This window comes from Anarhichas minor, unplaced genomic scaffold, assembly GCF_050575085.1.
Source record: "Anarhichas minor isolate MPS153535 unplaced genomic scaffold, ASM5057508v1 ptg000074l, whole genome shotgun sequence".
NCBI lineage: Eukaryota > Metazoa > Chordata > Actinopteri > Perciformes > Anarhichadidae > Anarhichas > Anarhichas minor.
In genome coordinates this window covers 2,770,902-2,796,331 of record NW_027466520.1, presented here as the reverse complement: position 1 = coordinate 2,796,331, position 25,430 = coordinate 2,770,902, and the positions used below count along the sequence as shown (strand labels likewise).

General features: G+C 41.2%; 1 protein-coding gene across 1 annotated transcript in view; it reads left to right on the top strand.

Annotated features, from left to right (window-relative positions):
- Positions 1–7,055: 7,055 nt before the first annotated feature.
- The window catches only part of cnksr2a (connector enhancer of kinase suppressor of Ras 2a), a 41,203-nt gene continuing 22,828 nt past the window's right edge, over positions 7,056–25,430 (top strand). Inside the window, exons 1-5 of the mRNA XM_076080468.1 lie at positions 7,056–7,119; positions 17,789–17,952; positions 19,075–19,277; positions 24,330–24,417; positions 24,844–24,885. Of these exons, the coding sequence (XP_075936583.1) occupies positions 7,056–7,119; positions 17,789–17,952; positions 19,075–19,277; positions 24,330–24,417; positions 24,844–24,885 (561 nt within the window). The remainder of the gene's footprint in view (positions 7,120–17,788; positions 17,953–19,074; positions 19,278–24,329; positions 24,418–24,843; positions 24,886–25,430) is intronic.

The following is a 25,430-nucleotide window of genomic DNA, read 5'->3' as shown; positions in this document are numbered from 1 at the left end:
AACAAACAAAAGATACTCAAAATTAGAACACTATGGTAAAAGTATGTCATCTGAACATTATTAAACCTTATTATAAATGACTCAATAATGGTTTCTGATACTCACTGTGTCACACAAAGAAGAGCTGATTAATCACGGATGTCGTATCCACAGGATCTTGTAATTTAATTATCCTCCTTTGTTTGAATAAAATGCTCCTCTCAGATGAAAAGAATGGAAATGATATCTCTCACCATGTAATAGACAGTGAACATGAGAAACATGTTCGTCTCGATCGTGAACATCATCCTGTCGTCTCTGACCTCTTTTGTACAGATCAAGTGGGGAAGTGAGAGTTGAAGGCAGGTCCTTCAGGTAAATGGCTGTTTTGAGCAAAATTTGTCTTTATCTAATTTTTCATGTAGAATATATTATGTCCAAAAACACATACATTAATACATTTTTGAGAATAATTTTGTAGAACTTCTAATCCGTCTTAGATGTTAATGTTTATTCCCTTCATTTAAACTGGTACACTGTCCTTCCTCTTTCACTTCTTTTTAATGATGAGCAGGGTGCTGGAAACGAGGCTCCGGCCGTTTATCGAACCTCGGATTCAAGAGGAGCAGTGCGGATTCCGTCCCGGCCGTGGGGTCCTGGGAGTTTGCCCAACCAGTCTACATGTGCTTTGTGGACTTGGAGAAGGCTTTCGCCCGGGTCCCTCTGGGGTTCTTGTGGGGGGTGCTGCGGGAGTATGGGGTGCCGGACCCGTTGCAACGGGCCATCCAGTCTCTGTACGACTGCAGTAGGAGCTGTGTTCGTATTTTCGCCAATAAGTCAGACACGTTCCCGGTGGGTGTTGGCCTCCACCAGGGCTGCCCTTTGTCACCGGTCCTTTTCGTGACTTTCATGGACAGGATATCTAGGTGCAGCCGGGGGGCGGAGAATGTCAGGTTCGGGGGTCCTGGGATCGCCTCTCTGTTGTTTGCAGATGATGTGGTCCCGTTGGCCTCCTCGGATCGTGACCTCCAGCATTCACTGGGGCGGTTTGCAGCCGAGTGTGAAGCGGCGGGGATGAGAGGTAACGCCTCCAAATCTGAGGCCATGGTGCTCTGCCGGAAACCGGTGGATTGCTCCCTCCAGGTGGGGACGGAGTGCCTACCGCAAGCGAAGGAGTTCAAGAATCTCGGGGTCTTGTTCACAAGTGAGGGTAAGGTGGAGTGGGAGATCGACAGGCGGATCAGTGCGGCTGCAGCAGTAAAGCAGGCGCTGCACCGGACCGTCTTGGTCAATTTACTGGTCGATCTACGTTCCGACCCTCACCAATGGTCACGAACTCTGGGTCGCGGCTACAAGTGGCCGAAATGACTTTCCTCCGTAGGGTGGCCGGGCTCAGCCTTAGAGATAGGGAAAGGAGCTCGGACATCAGGAGGGAACTTGGAGTTGAGGCGCTACTCTTTCGCGTCGAAAGGAGTCAGCTGAAGCGGTTCGGGCATCTAATCAGGATGCCTCCTGGGCGCCTCCCACTGGAAGTTTTCCGGGCATGCCCAACTGGTAGGAGACCCTGGGGAAGATTACATCTCCAAGCTGGCCTAGGAACACCTCGGGATCCCCCAGAATGAGCTGGAAAATGTTGCGGGGGAGAGGGAAGTCTGGGTCAGCCTGCGTCTACGTCTTAGATGTTAATGTTTGTTCCCTTTATTTAAACTGGTACACTGTCCTAGACCTTCCACTTCCTTTTTATGTAAAATACTGGGAATTATGGTTTTACTCACTTCCTCAAAAAAAGTGAGCATATGACCAATGAAGTGTGAGAGTGTCAAAACGAAGAACCAGCACTTCCTCTTCTCTGCTGCCTGGTAGATACAGTGTTTTCATCAGTCAGAGAAAATGATGTCTGTTGAGGCAGCTCATTTTACAGCTCAAATTCTTTAAAACAGCATGAGATAGAGACTTGGTGCATCAGTAAACAGGTGTAGAGGGGGACTATGTGTGAGCCGGAGTAATTACATTGATGGTCGTTACATAAGTGTCTGTGTAATGCTGAAGAGAGTGGTTTCAGGCATGAATTCAAATGTATTTTATTTGACATAAATAAGAATTGCAAAATAAATTATCAGCATTTAAAGTGAAAATAAATGTTGTGGTGGTAACCAGTGGTGGAATAAGTATAGTGAGATAGTGGAGTAAAAAGTACAATATTTGCCTCCAAAATGTAGTGAAGTAACAGCAAAATAGCTAAAAATGTACTTGAGTTACATTCCTCCACTGGTGGTAAGAATCTTTGCAAGTCAACAAATGTGACGAAATCCTCATAGCTTACAATCTTTGACTTCTTTGTTCCTTATTTGTCTGGAAACAGTTTCAGGTGGAAAAAGTTTTAAAAGCCAGAAATCCGAGCACTCAGCATGTCAAGTCTTTGCTGAGCCATTGGTGTTACTTTACAACATAGATATACAGTGTCATGGCCTGCTATGGACAAAAATCCACTTTCATTTAATATATGCAGTATTTTGAAATAATAGTGGTGTCACTCTGTGTATGGCTGATTGATGTGACGGTGCCTCAACATCTTCTTGGTTAATAAAAAACTTTTGCTTTCTCAATATTACGCTATTGCACTGTGAAATGTTTTGAGGATTTAGCTGTCATCTGGTGCTGGTTTTTTTAGATGTCAACATCCGTCTCTCTTCACTATTGGTGATTTCTTTCACAAATGTATTTAAATGATATCTAATAATGTCCCCGGTGACACTATGACCTCAAGGTGACAAAATGATCTTCTATGAAGGTTCATACTGTATATCCTCTAATCCCTTTTTCACTTCCTTGTCTACAGTTTATTAAGAACATTCCTGTGAAGCGGTTAAGGGTTGTGACTGTAAACACAAAAATACAACCACCCCGCAGAGAGGGACGAGTTCTTTATAAAACTAAATTACAAATACGCATACACTGGTTCAAAGGTGAAATGTAGAACCATCTTTTTTTAATTCCACTCCAGTTATTTTATTGATTTGGATGTCTGTGTTTTAAAAGAACAGTGTAGATCAGTGAGGATTTTGGTTGGTTGGTAACTCTTGATATCTGCGTTTGGTTCTCTCTTCACTCTGTTCTTAAGGCCTATGAAAAGCTAAATCTAACTGGCTGCTTGTAGCTTCACATTTAACAGAATATAGTATCAACTCTTCTCATCTACTTCTCATCTATCATTAACCCAAATGAGATATAAAAAGTTGATTGGAAAGTGCTTTAGAGGTGCTGGTAGGTGGATTTTGTTGCCGTAGGACAGAGCCAGGCTTGCAGTTTCCCCCTGCTTCCAGTCTTTGTGCTAAGCTAAGCTAAGCTAACTGGCTGCTGGTGGTGGCTTCATATTTAACAGACAGTCAAATCACTCTTCTCATCTACCTCTCATCAATCTTTTACACTCTTTGAAGAGAGAAACAAATGATATATGACAAGTTAAGTGAGGAGAGGTTAGCCCGGCTTGCTGTTTCCCCTTGCTTCCAGTATTTGTGCTAAGCTAACTGGCTGCTGGCAGTAGCTTCATATTTACCTTACCAACATGAGAGCGGTATCACTCCTCTCAGCTATCTACCGTAAGAAAGTGAATAAACAAATTTGACAAAGTGTTAGTTGTGGTTGCTTAAAGTGACAATGCTAACATGCTGAAGTTTAACAGGTACAGTAAAATGTTTACCCGAAGAGTCCACAGCCATGCTAGCAGCTCTGTGAGGCTGTTCTTTGAGTTAAAACGCTAACATGCCTACAGTGAAGAAAAGAACAGTATAATGTTTTCCCTGTTATTATTACTGGGTTTGCATGCCAACATTTGATAATTAGTACAAAACACACGACTTACAGTTGGCAATAGATGAACAGTCTATCTGTACTCGCTTTCATGGCAATCTATCTGATAGTTATTTAGATAAAATGAACAGCTCAAAAAGGAAACATAGGGGGATCACCAAAATAAGTTGGTTTCATCTTCAGCCAAGCAAAACATAGCAAGGATAACATGTTTTAAATCCAGCCATGTCCCAATAAAGACAAAAATGAATACAGGTTGCCAGCTCTCATGTCTCTATATAGAATAGCTTCCAGTGTGAGTTTAGCTTTAGTTTATCTGTATGTGACCAGCAGAGGTCTCAGTTGGAAAAGGAAACTGTAGTCGACCTCGCTCTGCTCACTGCTTTACAGCCTTTATATTATCTGTGCATACATCCGCCTCCAGCTGCTGCTGCTGCAATGACCTCAAATCAAATCTGATCAGATCTGATTTTACCTCCTGTGCTTGTTGTATCTTACACACACACACACACACACACACACACACACACACAAACACATAGATACTAATGTAGCAATGAATCTTTAATGATTTGATTAAATTGAATAATGTTTTAATCAAACTTTCATTACATGATCGCACTGACTCAGATTACCACAATGTGTTATCTTAACATCCCACTGGTAAACATTAATATGTATAAGAATTAATTTAGTGGGACTCAGAACAGCTTTGCTCATTAATAGAGGAAACAAGTAGTGCTGCAGCGAAAAGGAAACGGAATGGGGATATTGTAAATGTTAAAATCAGGATGTAGACAGTAAGATGTAAGGTGTTTAGTCAGTGAAAAGATCTCAAAGGGTTCAATCAACCAAATTACAAAAACAATATTGCTTTTTGCTGGCACCTTTTAGCTACAATCGATCGATACAAAAAATGATTTTCCAATGATGGAGGAAAAATGAAACAGGTGGAATTAGGTGAATAAACACTTTAATACTGTATTTTTCTTGTGAATTGTTTCTCATTTTCCTGATCCAAAGGGTTTGTGCAACACCAGGAGGCTCCACCCTCACCTGCCCTCTCTCTTTGGTTTGGATCACTGTGTTGGCTAACTGGAAACACTGGGAACACCTGCGCTTCGTCTATTATGACGATGTCCGCTGTCAAAAACGTCCTGTTGCATTGATTGTACGTCACACACTCGGCTGTCAGATTTTTCAGAAATTTGTCACAAGAGAGTTGAGAGAGAGAGATATTTCCTCAGTTGGAGCATTTTTACGGCTTTTATCCCAGTTTATTCACTGGCACAAATGAGCCGAATGAAAAACAACATATATGCACATAGACAGCTGCAATGCACTGAGGGGGAAAATGTAAATGGTGGGGTTGAGGTCTCATATATGCCTAAAAACATGGTATTTCACCCGTTTTGCAAGGCGTAGTGCACGCTTCGGCGAGCTTTGTGACCGTCTCAGCCTTTGCGATTAATATGATAAACCTGCATGCACCTTTTGTAAGAATGACGAAAAAATATACTGAATTATTTTGGTTTGATGCAAATGAGAAGTTGGACCAAGTGGCAAAGTATAGTTTCTAAAGCTTGGACAAAAATGCAAACTAGCTGAATAATACATGAAATTTATATGAGATCAGCATATTCGATGCATGTCAAGTATAAAGGCATATGGAATATACTATTCATGTTTTGGCATCACTTGTGTATTTGGTCTCACACTTATGTTCATGGAAATTGATAGTGTGCCTTGTAAGTCTGTTTGACGTGGACATATATTGATGCAAGATACTAGTAGTAGTTATTTTATTGACACAAGAAGATAAAACATTTGGGTCCAAACAAAATACAAATATCACAACTACATTGATATCAGATTACAGACCTCCCGTCTGAGTAGATTTTTTGTTTTAGTCCATCTAAATGAGAAAAAGAGTCTCCAGAGGAAGTATGCTTCATTGCATGGGGACCATGAATGTCTGGACTCCTTTCAAGGTACAGCATGAAGGTAGATTTTAGGTGCAGGTGTGGTTGGAGAATACAAGTACACATACTATGACTGCTACTGACTGATGCAGTGACCACTTACAGGATAAAATCAATTTTAAAGCGACTATGACTGATTTTTAAATCACCTCCCCTCAACTTTATATCAACTTTTGGCTCATTGTTTAGCTGTCCGGCAACTTTACTGTTTTGGTTCACAGTGTGCTGGATTTGTAAACAGGCAAATGTTTGCTAACACGATGACCATATCATCTTGCTTACACCGCCCCCAAGTGGCCCAAAAAACAATCCTATGTCATTATTGCAGGTTTAAGGAGAATGATGTAACATGTGAAAACAGGTGAACCCTCAACATCTGTCATTAAAAAAAGAAAGAAAGAAATGGTTTGAGGGTGCAAATATATTATCTGTGGAGGTGGAGAGGTTAGCTGAACATTCATTACGTTTTCTCACAAAGCAGCTGAAGCAGAAGGTGCAAGGTACCCCCCCCCCACCTCCAACACACACACACACACACACACACACGCACACACACACACACACACAAGCACTTTGTTCACTTTGTTCTGATTAAACATCTGCTCAGTATATCTTTTCCCCATCATATCTGCATGATTCTATCGCTCCAGAGGGAAATTCACTGATATGTGCGCGCGGAGCCACCCACGGGGCGCGTGCACGGTTTAATCATATCGGGAGAGAGAGAGAGAGAGAGAGAGAGAGAGAGAGAGAGAGAGAGAGAGAGAGAGAGAGAGAGATGCTGTCGGGTGTTGAGTCCGGTGTGACTTATCTATCCTACTCTGCTGCTGTCGGTAACGGACCGGCTGCGCACACACCTACACTCCTATCTCTGTCACACACACACACACACACACACACACACACACACACACACACACACACACACACACACACACACACACACACCGGGAGGACCGGACTGGCGCACAGGGAGACCCATGTCACACCGGATCGAACAGGGGAATGTACCGGAATCCGCTGCACACGCCCGGGCTGTCCCGCACTGAGGGCTGCGCTGCATTAACGGGACACGACACCGGGCTCAGCCAGGGGCGGTACCGGACCGGAATAGTGTGATAAAGGAGGCACCTGGCTGCGTAGGGAGAGAGAGAGACAGGTGGGGGGGAGACGGGGCGGGAGGGTTTGGAGGGGAGCTGTTCCCAGCGGTTAGAGCTTTTTTTTTGGTGGGGGGGTTAACAACACCGCTTGCGCGCAACGGAGAGTCGGCGCAAAGTTTCCTCGATGGCGCTGGTGATGGAGCCGGTGAGCAAATGGAGCAAGAGCCAGGTGGTGGACTGGATGAAAGGTATAGTAACACACATACACACACACGCGCGCACATATGCAAATGATCAATCCATAGTCAAACATCACGAGACACACCTGGATGCAGATAACCCCCCCCCCCCCACACACACACACACTGAGTGACCATGACGGATGAACAGTAATGCAGGGGAGACAGAGGAAGGCTGGCAAGATGTTATGCTGCGTGGGAGGTGTGTGTGTGTCCATGCATCATCCTGGCACCTGATGATCAGTGGGTGATGATGTAATGTGTGAGTGACAGGAGGAAACCCAGCCAAACTTGACGGCTGAGAGCAGGGGCGGGTTTTGGAACTTTTGAGGGGGGGGGGGGGGGGGGGGGGGGGGGCGACGACACACACGAAACATATAGTGATCTGAATAAATCATTTTGCGTCCTTTTGTGGTAAATTTGTAGTGGTTTTGTGTTTCTTTGGTTCTGTCGACATTTTGTGTCTCTGTGTGATCAATTGATGTCCCTCTGTGATTGTTTGTGGCTGCATCATTTGTAGTCGTTCTCTGTCTCTTTGTGGTTGTTTACCGTCTCTTTGTAGTCTCTTTTTAATTGTTTTGCATCAGTACCTGGTCATTTAGTGGTCATTTAACATCTCTTTGTTGTAGTTTTCTGTCTCTTTGTATTTGTTTTGCATCTCTTTGTTGCCACAATGCACCTCTTTTGATTGACTTTCCCACAAGAAATGTTAACAGCCACCTCATCCAGAGGTTGTGGTACTAACAGAACTACCACCTTCTCTGGCTACGGGGGCACCAGTGTGCCGCCCCTCTGGCAGAGAGAAGAGATTTTTAACATGCGACTAATAAAGGAGGATTGAGCTCAAATTCTCTCATCCTCTTAGACTGACAAAGATTTAAATTCAGGTCGTGTACTATAAATGCTGTCAAACTGAGATATGGGGAATGACGAGTACTACAACAGCACCTTTAAAGACAAAAAAACAACCTAAATGTGTATATTTATTCAAAAATGTAATTGAGTTTTGTCTACATGAGTACTGGCAGTGATCAGACTAGAGATTACAGTCATTCATAATTCATGAGCCAGGCTGATTAGATTTGTACCCAGGGGCCTGTGTGAACATTGAAAAACTCTTTTGCACGTTATTATTGTTATCCTTGTGAATAATGGGCCAATATAGACGATATGACGAACTCTACATTTCCTGCTTTTCTGGCATGCTGGAGTTTGATATTATATATTTTCTGTAATCGAGGAAAGAACATGAGATTTGGTGTCAGTCCTTCTGAAACAATTGTCTCTTTAGGCTCGATGTTTTGCACCAATCATAGCTTTTCATTAAAGTACAACACGTGAGTTGCTAATAACATATTGGTAACAACTCATTTTGACTCAACAAGCAGTGCCAATATCACCCAGGTCTCCCAAAAAAAATCACCTGTCAAAAGGAGACCTGTCAGAGTAAAGACCAATCCATTAATCAGATTTATTATCTCACCTAATTTAGTCAAATTGAATAGCCTCGTTTTAGCTGTGATGCCAAACCTGTAGTTCCATTAAAAAAGTAATAAATGTCCAGGTTGGCAAAAAAAAGGGAAGAATATGAAGGTCATGCAGAACTTTCCATCCAGTTAGTAAAATTATTTTGAGCTTAGAGAAATACTTCTGTTGGTATTTTTGGAGTTTCAAGGACATCTATGGGATCTGAGGGCACTGTTAGGTGCTAAAACAAAGTTAGGGATTGTATCAGTAACGTTTTACTCCACCCAAAATCTCCGACACCCTCGAGACAAAGATGTGGTTGTAAAAACGTTTGCAGTTTTTGAATGCTGGTTTTAGAGCAGTTACAATGGACTCCAATGGTGACAAGTACGCAAACGCATCATTTACAAGCCAGAAATTAGTTGAGAATGCACATTTATTTTCCTAATTACTGGCTAATGGTTGTCAAAGAATTTTTTCAAAGATCACAAGTTCAGAGTAATGTTCTTTATTAACACAGATGTGGCAATACTTCGTTAAAATAATACATTCATGACAGTACAATAAGATACTTAACATTCAGTTGGTTTTGGCTGCACCACTGCAGTTGGTCTATCGTTAATACCACAATATGATCAATTTTGATCACAATAAAAATAATACCAGTTTCATCATAAACAATAAGATTATGGAACACAACTAATTCTTCCTAATTCCTGCTTTTACAATAATTTTAAGCAAATTATTGTTGAATTTAGCACTGAATTGTCTTTTCCTGGGATACCACAATTCTTTTAAGTATAAAAATAGAACAGAAATAGATAACTTTTCAAATGATGGACACCTCTAGTTAACAACTTGTACATACATTTGAGAGAGGGATGTTTCAGTGAATTCTCACCAGTTGTTTTAGCAGTAAAGAACTTTAAAATGTTGGCATTTATAAATTACAGCGCCCTCATCAGGCCAATCAATGTAATGTTTTACCAGAAAGGAACTTCTTAAAGACGATGAACAACTGGACCAGTGAAGTCCAGCATGTTACCTGCTGTTTGACACATTTTTTTACCTTTAGATTTGTGCCTCACGTCGGGTCATTCAGCGACATCTTTCACATCCTGGAACGCAGAGCTCTCATCACAAAACACAGCCTGTCCCACACACTCCACATAATCTGAGATTAAAAAATGACTAATCATGACAACCAATATTAGAAATAATTGTTATTCATCATGTCTGTTTGTTGCATAAAAAGCAGGCCAGGGAATTTATTGACTCACACGCTTCAATAAATCGTGATAAAGATTTATTTACATGATGTTCTCAGAGCCTTATCATTGGATGGGTTATTAGTTGGTCATGTGCATATGGCATGTGTTTATGTGTGCCCCTGTGTGTGTGTGTGTGTGTGTGTGTGTGTGCGTGTGTGTGGGTGCATGGTGAGTTGTTCGTCCCAGACCGTCTGTGCAGAACAGCTGACAGACACACACAACCGCTCTGAACAGAAGGCTCCACCCGGGTCCTCGGACATTTGCGCTCGCAAACACACACACACAAACACACCCACACCCACACACACACACGCATTCAAGCATACACACAACACACGTGGCATGCTTTAGTGTGGTATTCGGTTCACGCTGGGTCTCTTGGGTGTGTCTGTGGCGACAGAGGGAAACATGATATACTATATTTGTGTGTGTGTGTGTATAGAATAAAGTGCCTGGATCACATATGCACACAGGCGTTTGGGGCCAAAAGGTTTGCACGTTGTTGATTTGGCGGCAGTGTAGCATCGGCACGTCTGAGGCTAGAACACTATGGGAGTGGTACACATCAATGGTAATATGAGAACTTGCTGGGAATGCTGGGAATTCTCTTTGCCCCACGTCCCGTGGAAGCCTGGCACATTTTTTACCTAATGTCCCTTGCATGAATTAGATCGGCAGACTCCAAAAACGAGCGTAGGCATTGCCGTGACAGCATGCGAGCACATGTGATGAGAAGGCTGCCAGAGTGATTGTCACAGCCTTTAGGATCAGACAATTTTAGGTCCGTGGGCTTGATCTTTTTTTTCTTTTTGAAGGTGAGACTTGGCGAGGATTTAGATTACTTAAAACATTCGCCAGGTTGCATCACAAAAGTCAGACTCTGTTGGTGTTGCTTCACACTGAGCAAACAAGTGGTGCGTGAGGGGAATTTGGTTTGAACTGTTTTCGGTCACTCAGAGGCCAACGAGTCCAGGCGGGCCTGTTAAAGTCACTCCAGTATGATACATTTACATACTGTAGCGAGCTAAGTGTTTTTAAATGCATCACTTAATGTTGCGTTCGGTAGTTTTCTGATTTTAAACCCTATGCCGCAGCACTTAAGGCAGATTTACTAGCGTCGAGGTAAGAATATTAAAAGCCTTCTCATTGGAGACAAATCTAAGCAATTAGACTGATGCCAATTAGCTGATTGACATTTCAATCAGGAGACATATTAAGAAAAGATAATTGTTTATTATAACTGATAATGTGTCATAATAAAGTCTTGACAGACAGTCTTTGGCTCTTGGACTCTACAGGGAGATTTGTGCAGCAGCAAGATAACCCCCCCCCCCCATCGAGTCCATACACCGGTAGGACTGGTAGACTGGCAGCTGATGAAATGATAAAGCTGATGAATCTGAAGACTGGGTGGTGATGGGGAGACGGCAGCAGGATGTTAATTTAGCAATGTAGGTGTGTCGCTGTGCTATTGGATAGAGCAGCTGAAGATAACAGCTGATCGAGCATTTGTGAGAGGAGTGAATGGCAGGATATATGAGGAATAAAATACAGGCCGAAGTATGCAAGAGTATAGTCCTGACTGAACTCACGCCAGAGCTTCATTTCAAAAGAGGTTTCGGTACAAATGCACAATGTTGTTTCTTTATTTCCATGTCTTCTTCACGGGTCATCAGCTGGTGAGGATGGTACCGTTAGCCTGGGGCCTGTTAGCTTTAGCCTCTGCTTTTTAGCATGATATCATGTAGCCATCAAGTGACTTTCTGCAAGTCCACTTAAAACATTAAAATTGCTGGAGACATTGCTTTTAGACAACTCGTGGAGCTAACGTTAGCTTAATTAGCTAGCTAGACACAATGGTAGCTGGTAAAATCGATGGTTGCCGGCTAGAAACAAGTGGCTTTATGCTATATTTATTTATAAGAAACTAAAATACTCTACAGTGTTGAGAGGAACCGCACAGTTATCTTAACTGCACCCAAAATGCATAATCATTTAAGAAAAGAAAAATCTCTTTTTTGTTGTTGTTATTGCCCAAAGAAACTGAGAAATGTTTGCCATGGCAGGGTTAAAAGAAATGCTACAATCTGGTTTGTGCTGCTTTTAAAATCATTGCTCTGTTTTCATAAACCTCAAGCCAGCTTCCTTTTTAACTGGGCTATAATGTTTTTCAGAGTTACAGGAAGTAATCTGTTTTTCAATATTTATGTCCCATTCTAAGCTATTTTTGCTCATTCATTGGTCGAAATTGAATGGACATGTTTCCAGCTTCCAGACATGTACAGGCACCTGGATATAATCCTGCTTGACACATTCTGTTTATTGACAAATTCAAATTTCCGAGGAGAAAATGTCAAACTCAAGTGGACATTTCTTTGATTTAGCATTGCCTGTATTATTCTGAACCAGAAAATGAAGGAGGCCGACGCTTACAGTAAACAACATCATTTACACTCAAGAACTGCAAGAAAATACATACAAAAGCACAAAAAAACTGTTGTTAACTGAGGAATAGAATTTGCTTGGTTTATTTACCCCATGCTAAATGACCCTACACAACACTGTAATATAAACTGGCAACTTTCCGGTCATAAACTCACCTCTGAAAGCCTCCATGCTCATAACATCCTGCATTTAGAAAATCACAAGAACACAGTGAATACTCATCTCCATTTTTATTGTTACCGAATCTTAAGAGTGCTTGGAACAGATGACACATAACCCGACAGGGAGGGCCGGATCTTTTATAGGACTCTCCAACATCCCAGAAGTCACCGCAAAATCTAGTTTTATTAGACGTGCGTGTGTGTGTGGTGTGTGTGTGTGTGTGTGTGTGTGTGTGTGACAGAGAGAGAGAGAGAGAGAGAGAGAGAGAGGGTGTTTTTGTGGGAGTTTGGCTCGCCTGCTGTTGTGAAAAGTGTGCCTCTGTAGGAGTTAAGTGTGTGAGTCAGCTATGAATCACGCTTTTTCTGTACCAGTCAAACACATGCGCACACTTGAACTCTCTTTCTGACACACATGCAGACTTATACTGTACATACAGAGATATAAGCGCCTGGTTGTACGGATTAGACGCCATTATACAAGAAACAGGCCAGGCGGGCATCTGCACTGAGCTTGTGATTGTCAATTTATAGAGAACATGTGAGCAGTTTTTAGGTACAGTTATTCCCAACCAGATGTGTCTTGTTCCCCAGATGATACTCTGCAGTTGCCAGGAGCACAACTAATTACAAACAAGATAGAAATTATGATTTTAATTTAAAAAACAACATAAAAACAAAATACATATTGAGTCAGCTGTAACACCTCAACAAGTGACACAAGCTGAAAAGCTAAAAGTAATGGATAGCTTCGTATGCAGCAGTCATTATGCTGTATGTATAACTGTATAGCTGTGTTTTAGTGTGTGTGTGTGCTCCCTCATGTCGCTCACAATTTGACTCATCAGTATTCAGGGCATTCACGCTCTTCCTCACTGCCAGAGATAAGCGATGCTGATTATCAGTGAACTTTTGCTACACAGTGTACATCTCCCCTTCTGCTTCCCTGCCTCTCTCAGCTATAGTAACACTTTGCCTGCGAGAGCCAGCATTATTTTAATCAGCTTCACGTCTATTAGGAACCAGTTGCCATTAACACTCATTAACACACGCTGTGAGAGGAAAAGAAAAAGGTTCTCAGGCGCCTAACTTTAGTAAGAATAGCAAAATAACAATGTAGAAATACAACGTATGACCAGAAGTGTGTGAAATGCAGAGTTGTCTGCAATGCGTACTTAAGTTTGGAGGTATGAGCAGCAAGGTGTAGTACTCATGCAGAATATCCATTTCATATAATGATATTGGATTATTTATTATTTATAATGATTCATTAGCATTTAAGCAGCAGTTTATTATTATAGCCGATGGAGTCGTTTTAATTATTTAGTTTAATGTTGGGTATTAAAACCTTCAATAATTTCTTTTTGGCCACGTTGTGAACACAAAACTGACGTGTTATCACCTTTTAAGTTGATATGGTTAACTCACTATACTTACTTATTAATTAAGTGAGTTTTAAAGGTGACGCAGGTTGATTTCTGAGCGCCGTGCTAGCTGTTTCCCCCCGCTTTCAGTGTTTAAGCTAAGCTACGCTAATCGCCTCCTGCCTCTAGCTCCACGCTTGACGCACAGAAACGAGGGGATTATTTTAACTTTTACATTATTATTTTATGTAGACTATACTATGCAGTGGTCTGAGAAGAGGGTGGGAACAGATGCAGTCCCTGTCACATGTTGTATCATCACAGTCCTTTAGTAAAACAAGGTGATTTTGTGGTGTGTAGCATGAAATAGACAATGGTCACAAGGTAGACCATCCTCTTGTTGAATAATGGACTTAAAATGAACCTAAAGTGTACCTCAAGTGACCTTAACAATAAAACTGGAAGCCACACAAATCACATCCGAGTGGTTTGATGTCTTTATTAGCATCAAGTGCTTTCACGCTTGTCAATGGGAGCCGTCAGCCAAGATATCGCTCATCGACTTCAAGTGTTTGGCGGTGCAGATAGTGAAATCAATTTGTCTGGTTTCCTTCCAAAATGAGATAAAGGTGAAAAGACGACGCCTCGTATTCAAAGTTGATTGCAAGTAGAGCATAAAAGCTTTGTTTATATACGCTTTAAAGAGATGAAATGACGTGTTTTCGAAATTTTTTGATGGATTTCAGGCTGCGACATCTTTTTTTATATTCGAACTCGTTATACGGCATTTTGAAACTGAACGCTTCATTTAGACTTCAGATGTAGTGGCTGTTGAGGGGGAGGAAGCGACAAATGCTGTTTTCTCGTCGCTGATGAGAGATGGAATTGGTGTGTGTGTGTGTGTGTGTGTGTGTGTGTGTGTGTGTGTGTGTGTGTGAGAGATAGTTTGCAATTTAGCAGCTGGCTTATGAGGTTTTTTTCTTTTCCTCTTTTCCGACTTCTCTCTTTTCTCCCCCTCTCTTGCCAACCTGTTTTTTTTTCTCCCTCCCATCTTTGTTAGTGTGGTTTTGATAGATGAGTGTATTGTAAAGCGGGGACTTGAAGCGGGGGAAATCAATGCTCATTCCTCAGAGGTGTGTGTGTGTGTGTGTGTGTTTGCCAGTTGGCTGTTTGTTAAGAGGTTAGAAGCTGGATACAGTCATTGTTTTGGGAGCCAGGGGCTGGAGCTGAGCCGCTCTGTCTTGATCTGCTTTCCTTTGACTCAGCAAACCCGGCCAGGCCAGACGAACACACACACACACAAGCACGCACATTAATGAAGCACCCACCCACTTACACGCTCACGCACTTGCAGATCTAGAGAGACTTTCCCACTCACAACACGCAGATCTGGAGAGACCGTCCCACTCACAACACGAACGTTACACAATCCAACAGAGAGTTAAGTCTTACCTGGGTGGCTGCCTAATTACCCATCTATTACCTCCTTTGTTCCATTCTCTTGATTCAGGTACTGAGTTTCCTTTTAGGTCCTTTTTGGATCCTTTTGGAGAGTAAATTCATGTTAGCGAATCCTGTTGACAGCGCTGACCTCTGAGGGGACGGAGAGCCCCAAATAACGGAAGCTACCGTAGCTTATTGGCTGTGTTGTGTTGCACCCTTTACTTTTATTCAACTCTTCTCTACCTGAGTAGTAACTGTTCCACAAAGGAGCAACACTGTAGTTTGAAACAGGAGTCAATGGTACAATTAAAATTCCCGGGTCCGTCACATGAAGCCAGGGGCCCCAAAATACTTTTTGCTATAGACTTACATTGGGACAGATACGTCTGTAACTCTTTAAAAAGTCAACAAACACTTCCCTAATTTAAACCATGAGGTCGTTGTAAAATGCACAAAAATAGCCAAATCCATGACACGGATGATGTCTTGAACTGTACAGTCTAATCTAATCTGTTCACCAACCATTGAAAATGGTCAGAAAAGACATGATTTACAGTTATGAGCTACAATGTATACACACTGGCATGGTCCCCCGTTGAGAGCTTCGGTACAATTATGGGTTTTTAAAGGTGTTTGGCCATGATAAAAGTCCAAGTATTATTTATCACCTTTATCTTCCCCTTTAGAAGAAAACATCTAATGCCTCTCTTCCTTTTCTCTCTCTCTTCACCCTCACTGCAGGGTGAAACAGGTCTCAAAGTCAAACATTTTCTACCTTTCTTAAAAAAAGAAAACAAAAAACGAAAACGAAAAAAAAGAAGACCTTAAATGCCTCTTGTGGCCCTCTCTCAAAACAAACGGTATTCTACACTTGTACCTGATCCTGTTGCAGTTTTGAAACAGCGTCGGGCTGAAATCTACAAAACTGCAAACAAGCTCAAAAACATGTCTCAAAAACACGACACCGCAGCTGTTGTTTTATCCGAGACAAACGGGAATAAGCAGCAGTAAAAATGTGTCTATCGCACTAAAGGAAGTCTGTCCTCCCTATTGGCTGACTTTGAGGAGGGAAAGCGCAGGTGAAACGTGTGGTAATAAAAGCGGATTAGTGCTTCTGCGGGGCAGCCAGAAACCTATAATGTAATAGTGGGGATGTGTGTGGTTCTCGATCAGGGAGTGTTTTGAAGTGTGTCTCGGCTGTGGACGGATCATGAAGAGGGATGATGTGTTTGGGATGAGATTCCCCTCCTGTGCATAGCGCTCATCATGTCTGTCTACCTAATGTGTATTCTCATAATTGCCATTAAAATATATCACAGGCAGTAGATATAAACACCTTAAACCAACAGTGTGGCCATAATGTACAATATAATAGTGTTGCAGAAGACTAGTTCATAAAAGATACTTCCAGGAGTCGAACAACCTTAACTGACCTACAGTATCTTGCTTTTTCTTCCAGCTCAATTTGGCAATGTTTTTTGGGGAATTGAGTCCTTAAAGGGGACATATCATCACAAACTCACGTTTTCAGTGCTTGTGCACATACATTTGGGTATTGAGTGCCTACCAACCCACAAACTGTGATATAAGACAACCCGGTCAGTATTTTTGAGCTGCTTAGATCAGAAAACATGTGATTCAACAAGCCAAACATTTGGTGCACCATATTTCTTTTTTTACAAGCCAATCAGAGCAGACTTAGTTTATTCGGTAAGGGGTCTTAAACAGATAGGTGCTAAAGCAGACTGTTTTGGACAGATGGTGAATACAGACAGACAGTATGAGAAAAATACTGAACATTAAAGAATGTAAACATGTTCTAATAGAAACACTAAATACAGGTATGAACCTGAAAATGAGCATGAACTGTCTCCTTTAGCTGTTTTTATCAATATGTTTACTTAGCGATGACCCAAATGACTGTCAAATGTCAAATGTGTTGCATTAAGTGATGAACACACAGAGAATCATCACTTGGTTGCAGTTCACCCCAGTTCTGTGGAACCTTTAAGCCTCTTTTAGGTAATTGTGTACTTAACGTTTGCTTACCGGTTCAGACTTATTGCTCTGATAAACCCACTGTACACTTCTTGACCAGCACCAAACCACAGGCCAAGTTAGCGACGAGCTCGGTAGAGACTTTAGTGGAGAATTCAGCAGCTCAAGAGTTACATAAGCCCATCAGAGCTTAAAGGAGAGTAAATACATCCGTCAGGTTGTCAGAAAAGTGACTCCAAATTAAGGCTGATGTTGCTCTGTTTGTGTAATCGGCAACTGTTTGCTAACAGGTTCAACTTAAAAGGTAATGAGGTGTCAAAAGCAAATGTTTATGCAGGTTTATTTATTTTCTTGAAACACAATCAAAAAAGATAATTTTACGATGCAATTTGCAGCATTTACTTAAATTCATTTCTTCACACATTCTTCAGCAGGTACATTTTTTAAACAGGTTGAAATATGTTTATTTTGGAACAAATCTGATCATATGTATTGTGAGTAAATCTAATATCACTGTACGTGTTTGCCTCAGGTCTGGACGACTGCTTGCAGCAATATGTGTGTGTGTTCGAGCACGGAGGTGTGTGCGGGGAGAGGCTGCTGAGGATCAGCCACGCCGAGCTGGAGGAGCTGGGAGTTTCTCGCATCGGACACCAGGAGCTCATTCTGGAGGCTGTCGACTTGCTCTGTGCTCTGGTGAGTTTGTGTGTGTTTTGTAGTTTCAATGCAAAGCTGAACCCTCATTAGCCATCCTTACTGCTGCAGCTGTGGATGCATTAATGTTCTGCGTGAATGCACAATGTGATAGATTGCGCAAAGTAAACTGTCACCGAGCTGCAGCACATCCTTGCAACACCCACTCGTCACAATGACGAAAATGTACAAATGCCACCTTAAATCTTCTTCAAACTATGCCGAAATAGAGGTATGGGAAAAGATGTTGGAAGAAGTACTCGGATCTTATAATAAAGTAAAAGTAGTATTACTCTGTTAATGTACAATTAAAAGTCTTGCATTCAAAATGATGTTTAAGTGAAAGCACAAAAGTATGACAGTGACAATATACTTGAAGTACAATATACTTCATGCACAATGGCGCATTTCAGAATAAAATACATATTATATCACTGGATTATAATAATTGATGCATTAATGTGTTCATAACTTTGATGTTGGAGTTGGTAAAGGTGGAGCTAATTTAAATTACTTTATATATTGTCATATATTCTATATTTACATATACTTGTGACTCGTATCTAAACCAATAGTATTACATCATAATTTCTTTGTTGATAATATTTTGTATTATTAATCTAAATCTGGAACTAATTTGGTCAAATGTAGTCCGGTAAAAACTGCAATATTTCCTGCTGACATGTATTAAGTAGCAGAAACTTTAGTAAAGTACAATTACCTCAAACCTTTACTTAAGTACAGCACTTTAGTAAATATAGCTAGTTACTTTCCACTACTGAGTACAACCCAAGAGTTAAAATGACAGCCTGTGGTCTACGGGGAGTTTGTATAGTGTTATTACACCCAGATAAGCCAAAGTGATATGAAAACAAATCAATAATCTGACACAATTTTGAAAATACCTGCATACAAATGGATGTAAACAAAGAGTTAAGGTGTTTTAAAATAACAGCAGTCAGTGTGACGACCTTCTCCCTAACGAATATGTAATATAAGTCATTAATATTCACCAGACTCCTTAAGAAAAGCTGGTAAACATGTTGACAAATAAGATCCTAATTAGTATTCATGGCGGTTCAGTGTCTGGAGGATCAGCTAATCTTTGTGCGCTCGTGTGTGTAGAACTCAGGTCTGGAGACGGAGAGCGTCAGGACTCTGGCTCACAAACTCGGCGCCTCGGCCAAAAACCTGCAGAACTTCATCTCCGGCCGCCGCCGCAGCAGCCAATCGGAGAGCAGGTCCTCTCGGCGGCTCCCCAACGATCTGCTGACCTCCGTGGTCGACCTCATCACCGCCGCCAAGAGCCTGCTTGCCTGGCTGGACAGGTGATATGTTTACTCTCTGCTGCAGTCCCAGAGATGCACTCTGTATACAGAGTTTTACCTCTTTTACATCAGCAGGATAACTACTTCTCAGGAAAAACATTGGTTTTATTAACAACCAGTTTATGTGCGCTTCCTACTGTGACATGTCAAAATGCATTCCACCCTTCCGGCCCTGCACACCCACACAGTTTCCAGTGGTGGTTCATTAACGTGTGAAGCCAGATACAAACAAACAATGGCTCCTTTTAAATAAGCTGAATTTATTGTATGAGGGTTAATATCGGATTGTATGTCGATGCCAGCAGTTTGTTGAAACACCTGTAGTTCTTTTCACCGAAGTGGGAAATATTTTCACTGTCAGGATTTTAACATATCTCTGATTAAAAATAGGAGGAGGCACTTATAGTTTTGTTTGGTGGCCAGCTGGAATAACTAGGGTCCTTTTAGTAACTACAACAAGTTTTATATTTGCAGACATAGAGCTGAAACGATGAGTCAAATAATAATTGACTTAAATTAAAAATGATTCAGGCAACCATTTCTATCATTGATTAATTGTTTAAGATAAGATAAAATGAGACGAGATTAGATAGAATAAGATGAGATGAGATAAGATAAGATGAGAGGAGATAACATATAAGATTCAGGTGTTGCAGCTGCAAATAAATTTCATTTTGTACAGCCCAAAATCACAAATCACAAAGTTTCCTCAGAGGACAAAGTACAAAGAGAGCAGAATGTTCAGATAAAGAGAGAAAGGTAAAAAAAAGAAAGAAGAATTCTAAGTATATGTTCCATTCAGTACTAGCAGTACTCTCTCAAGTGAAGTGACATAGTGGTAGAGTTTATGTCATTTTCTTCCAAAAGTTTACCGTTTTCAGGTTCTAAAATGTGAATATTTTCCATTTTCTTCTATGATACTAAACTGAATATCTTTGGGGGTTTTGAACAGAACACATTCTATCATGTCATTGCCTAAACGAGCAATCCATCAATCAAACAATTAGTATAATAATCAGAATTGCAGCCTTCATGTGAAAACTACAGAGTTATAAATCTTCCCTCTGTCTGTTGATCAAGCGCCTGCAAACGTTTTTTTTTTGTTGCAGAACACAAACTCTCCTGCTGCTGCTGCTTGTTGACATCTTTGGAGCAAAGTGTTTTGTTTTTTTATCCAAAGGAAAAATGTCAGACCTTTCTCTCCCCGTGTTTCTCCGCTCCGCTCTCCTCTCCTCTCTGTCACTTCATTTATTCATGACTCGACACGATCTACTGCTTGTGACACGCACGTCAGATACAGAACGAAAAGGTCTTTGACATCGGCTTCTTGAAATGCCGGGCACCCGCATCTGTCCCCAGGACATCTAGACACACAAAAGCATGCCGAGCCGCGTCCACGGGCTCACTCAGACCCATAGAAAAACACCCACGCACTCTGCACAAAAACACACACATTTTACAGACACACTCCCACATCTGCACACACTGACACGCACTTATGCAAGTTCGCCCCCGCGCGATGATGCAACTGTAAATGGCAAAGCGACACTGAGAAAGTGGTAGACTCAGCAGAGCCAGCGCTCCATGCTCTCTATTCTTCATTTCTGAGACGTACCTACGTGTTCGGACACTGTCACATACAAGTACTGATGGCGCACCGGTACATTTCACATGCATGGGATCCCACCAGCGCTTTCATCTCAAGGAAATCTCATCATGTAAAATTGATATCTACCGCCTAGGAATAGCAAATGAGCGTGTATAACAAGCTCAATATCAGCTGCGTGGGGGAATTCATTAATAGACCTTAACGATGTGAAAAAGGTTGTGATTTCCGAGCATGTTGGGCTACAATATGTCTTGTATTAATACCCACAAGATGACTCTTTCCTGGATGGTTTACACCAGCAGTAAATTAGCATAAAGCATGTAAAAACTGAACTTTCATCTTCCACCCGACGGTTATTAGAGCTCTCAGGGAATGCAGGCAAAGTGCAACAGCATTTCAGGCAGCGAATGCACAGCATTTTCTAGCTTCTCTCTAATGACTTGAGAAGACATTTTGCAACCTTTTCATGTATAAAATGACAGCGTGGGTACAGCAGCACCTTTTCCCTGCCTCTGATACCCTAATGCATCCTTAAGTATCATATTACCTGAGTGTTTCCACTTTATGTTACATGATACTTCTACTCCACTTCAGTTTTCCGAGAAAAATATTGTTTGTTTTTTATTCCTCTTCATTTATTTATTTATTTACTCGTTACTAGTTACTTTGACTGAGTTTTTTGTACCTTTGTCATAGTATCATCTGAGTGTTTTCTCAGGGGGGGTTCCAGGGTTGGAGCCTGACGGTTAGCAAACAGTCTGAGCCTTAGGTCCTGCGTATATATAGCACACAACCTCAATACTGATGACCCAAATCACACACACACACACACACACACACACACACACATACACACATACCACAGACACACACACATACACATTCCACAGATACACTATACACTAGAGGCTGTTGCCGAATTGTAATCTGGGTCTTGAGAACAATGATGTCTTAATACGTGTGTGAGTGTGTTTGTCTTTGTGTGTGTGTGTGTGTGTGTGTGTGTGTGTGTGTGCTTCTGTTGTTCATTTAGCCACTCTGATGCAACCAGTGGTTTACTCAAGTACTGTACTGAAGTAGAAATTAGAGGTACTTGTACTGTATTTTTCACACTACTTTGTACTTACTCCGCTACATCTCAGAGGGAAATGTTTTTTCTCCACTTCAATTATGTGATCTGGAATTAAGAAATATAGATGCTTTGTTCTAAATTAAACTAGCCAACAGTGTGTACTGTTGGGTAGATTAATAGTTTAACAGCTGAAAGGATTTGTTTATTAATCAATATGATTAATGTTTGAGAAGCGATTTTTTGAGAAGTTATTTTTCATGCAAAAACATCTCATGGTATAAATGTGAGGATTTGCTGCTTTACCTTTTGATTATTTTTTTTATTTTTTAAATAATTTTGAAGCATTGTGAGGTGTCATTTTGGGCTTTCTGCATTAAGTACTTTCAATTTGTATTATTAAGTACATTTTCCTGATTATACTTGCATATTTTCACATTTTCAATGCAGGACTATTACTTGTACCAGAGTATTTGTACAGTGGGGTAATAGTACTTAAGGACCTGAATGTGTCCTCCACCATTGGTTGCAAACATCATTTACATATATGTCATTGAGCGTGAACGTGCATTATGTTATTATGCTAATTACTTTCAGTAATGCAGTCATTAGAGTTTCCTTATCGTTAACACCTTGTTCACACCTGAATAGTCTATTATGTGACAATATGCCGAGGGCCTCATTTAATAACACCGTAGTGGCACAAAAACAGGGGCTTTAAAGACCCTCTCCTCCCAGGACAAAACAGGGTGGAAACTCTATATGCATACAAACATGTGGGAGACTTTGGGAGTTGATGTTGCCAGTGGCAAAGCAGCATAATAAATGTGTTCTAATAACCCTCCTCACACTGTTCATTTCAGTCGACAGCCTAAACAGTGGCCTATTTATTTCTCTAATGCAGCTTCATTCATCCGTCCACACAAGTTGTGTCCCCCTTTTCCTCTGTGGAAGAACATTCCTGTTGAATCTCCACTTTAAGGAAGCCAGACGTCAGGGCCAGTTATCACCAGTGTCCCCTGAACGTACCAGTAGTAGTACTAGTACGTAGTTAGTTGGATGTTTTTCTCTTATTGGTCACAGCAGAGCTATGATCCACAGACCAGCTTCAAACTCTTTAAAGTTGCCTCAATGGTCTGTAACATTTCATACATGCTATTGAAGGACAATATTGGACATTTCATGAGTCATTTTTGAGTAATTGTAGCAGTGAAGGTATACGGTTGAGGCTGTGCATGTGTGCAGCACTTCCATGTTCATAGAGGAAGAAAAATGCTTGTAGTTGAGCATTGAGTGTGCACACTGTTCTTCATTGCAGTGTGGCATCAAGCAAGAGTTTTATGAATGAGGTTTTAGAGGCCCATTCATTCTCATGGAGCTCAGTTTTGACAGCAACATCCATTTATTGATAACCTCCCGTTATGGGTCCACTGGCAGCATCGCAACAAATCCACACATTTGCTTTAACTTCGGTTCACTGTCTTGACTCTTCAAAGTCAGCTACATGTTGCACTCATGGCTTGATTTGAGAGGTGTTTATATTATTTTCGATTACAATAATTAGTTGATTAATCGACTAGTTGAACCACAGAAAATTCAGTCACTTGCTATTTTGATCGGTTAATTATTTAAGTCAGTCATTTTTTCTTTACATATATGCCACACGTTGTCTGTCTCCAGCTTCTTAAATATGAGGATTTACTGCTTTTATCCATTTAATATTATTATAAATTGACACAACATGGTGTCACTGCACAGTTTGTACTGGTACTACTGGTACAATTATAGCTTTTAGGTCTTTAATAACCACCTTCCAGTTACTAACAAATACAGAATGTCTTGGTAGCCAACAACAGGAGAGCATCGCCGTTGGTTCTAGTTAATTTATGCAAACAAATAACTAAAAACGAACTAAAACTAAACTAAAATACTTGAGATAAGACCCGCCTTCTTGACGTTTTACAACCAATCAATAGCAGATGACAACCTTTCACCGTGAATACAACTCCGATAACATGCAAATACTCACATCAATTCATATGTGGTCACCTGCTTCTGATTAACTCTTACATTGTATTAAAGATTATAGCATAAACAACACAAACAAACAAAAGTGAAATGACATCTTCATCATTTTCTTTCTGTCGCTACTCCACCTTATGCTTAGTTTCACTGCAAGTGTGTCTGATTTAAAACGTTAATTATTCCCCCGTGAGTGAGTCTTAAAACTGCGTCCTATGAATGTGTGTGCCTGTGTTTGTGCGCTAACAAAGTATCCGTCTCTCTAACAATGCTCCTGTCCGTCTCCTCTGTGCATTATGCAATGCAGCAGGAACATTATAAGACATACTGCTGTGTTATCTGTTCCTCCCAGGTCTCCCTTTGCTGCAGTGGCAGACTACTCAGTAACCCGAAATAATGTCATTCAGCTCTGCCTGGAGCTCACCACCATTGTACAGCAGGTGTGTGTAACTGTTTGTGTGTGTGTGTGTGTGTGTGTTTTGAAGGCTCATAGCTCTTATTCTTCCACGGTTGTCATATCCCCCTAAGAACGGTGTGTGTGGGTGGGATGCAGCAGCCTCAGACTCTCCGCATACTCGATTCTTTGCTATTTAGGTCCTTACAGTCTGTATTCTCCATGACTGATGTGTGTGTAAATAAATGGGTCTGTTTGCGTAGGTGTGTGTGTGTTTTTGTTTGTTATTCTATCTGAGAGGGTATAGAGTGTGCAGGTGTAGGGTTCAGTAATGTGAGGCCCAGACAGTATACAGAGCAGTTACATAGTGTGTGTGTGTGTGTGTGTGTGTGTGTGTGTGTGTGGTTTTTTGTGAGCGTTTGCAAGACAGGATGTTCTGCTCGCGCCACATTAAATTCTGCTTTTCCCTCAGGACTGTACGGTGTTTGAGACGGAGAACAAAATCCTTCATGTGGTGAGTCCTGCTTCCTCAGCCAGCTGTCGCTCATTTGCTCTGCGTTGATGGGTGGCGTCCCGTGTTTTTATTTTTTAAGATCTCGTATTCCCTCACTCATACACTACACCACAAACGCAGATGCTCCAGCGCCAACTGGATCTAGTAAATCTCAACGGTACATCTTGTAGTATTTTGAGGTAATGTTCAAGAAATATGGGCTTTCTTGCAGAAGGTTAGATGAGAAGATTGATATCAGCCATGGGGCTCCAGATAGGAAGGGATTAGCTTAGTTTAGCATGAAGACAGGAAGCAGGGGAAACATCCAGCCATCCATCCGGTCTGTCCAAAGTTAAAAACTTCACCAATTACAGAATGGCACAGAAACTTCTCGCAGTCTTGTCATCAATTGGAGCTTGCTAGACGACCAGAAACGACGCTCGCAGAAAAACAAACTTTTGTTTGTTAAGAAAGTTATTGTGACCAAAATGTTTTGGTTTGTGTACTTCTTAAAGAAAACTAAATAAAATGTGTTAATTTCGAAGTGCTGGTCGTTTGAAAGACCC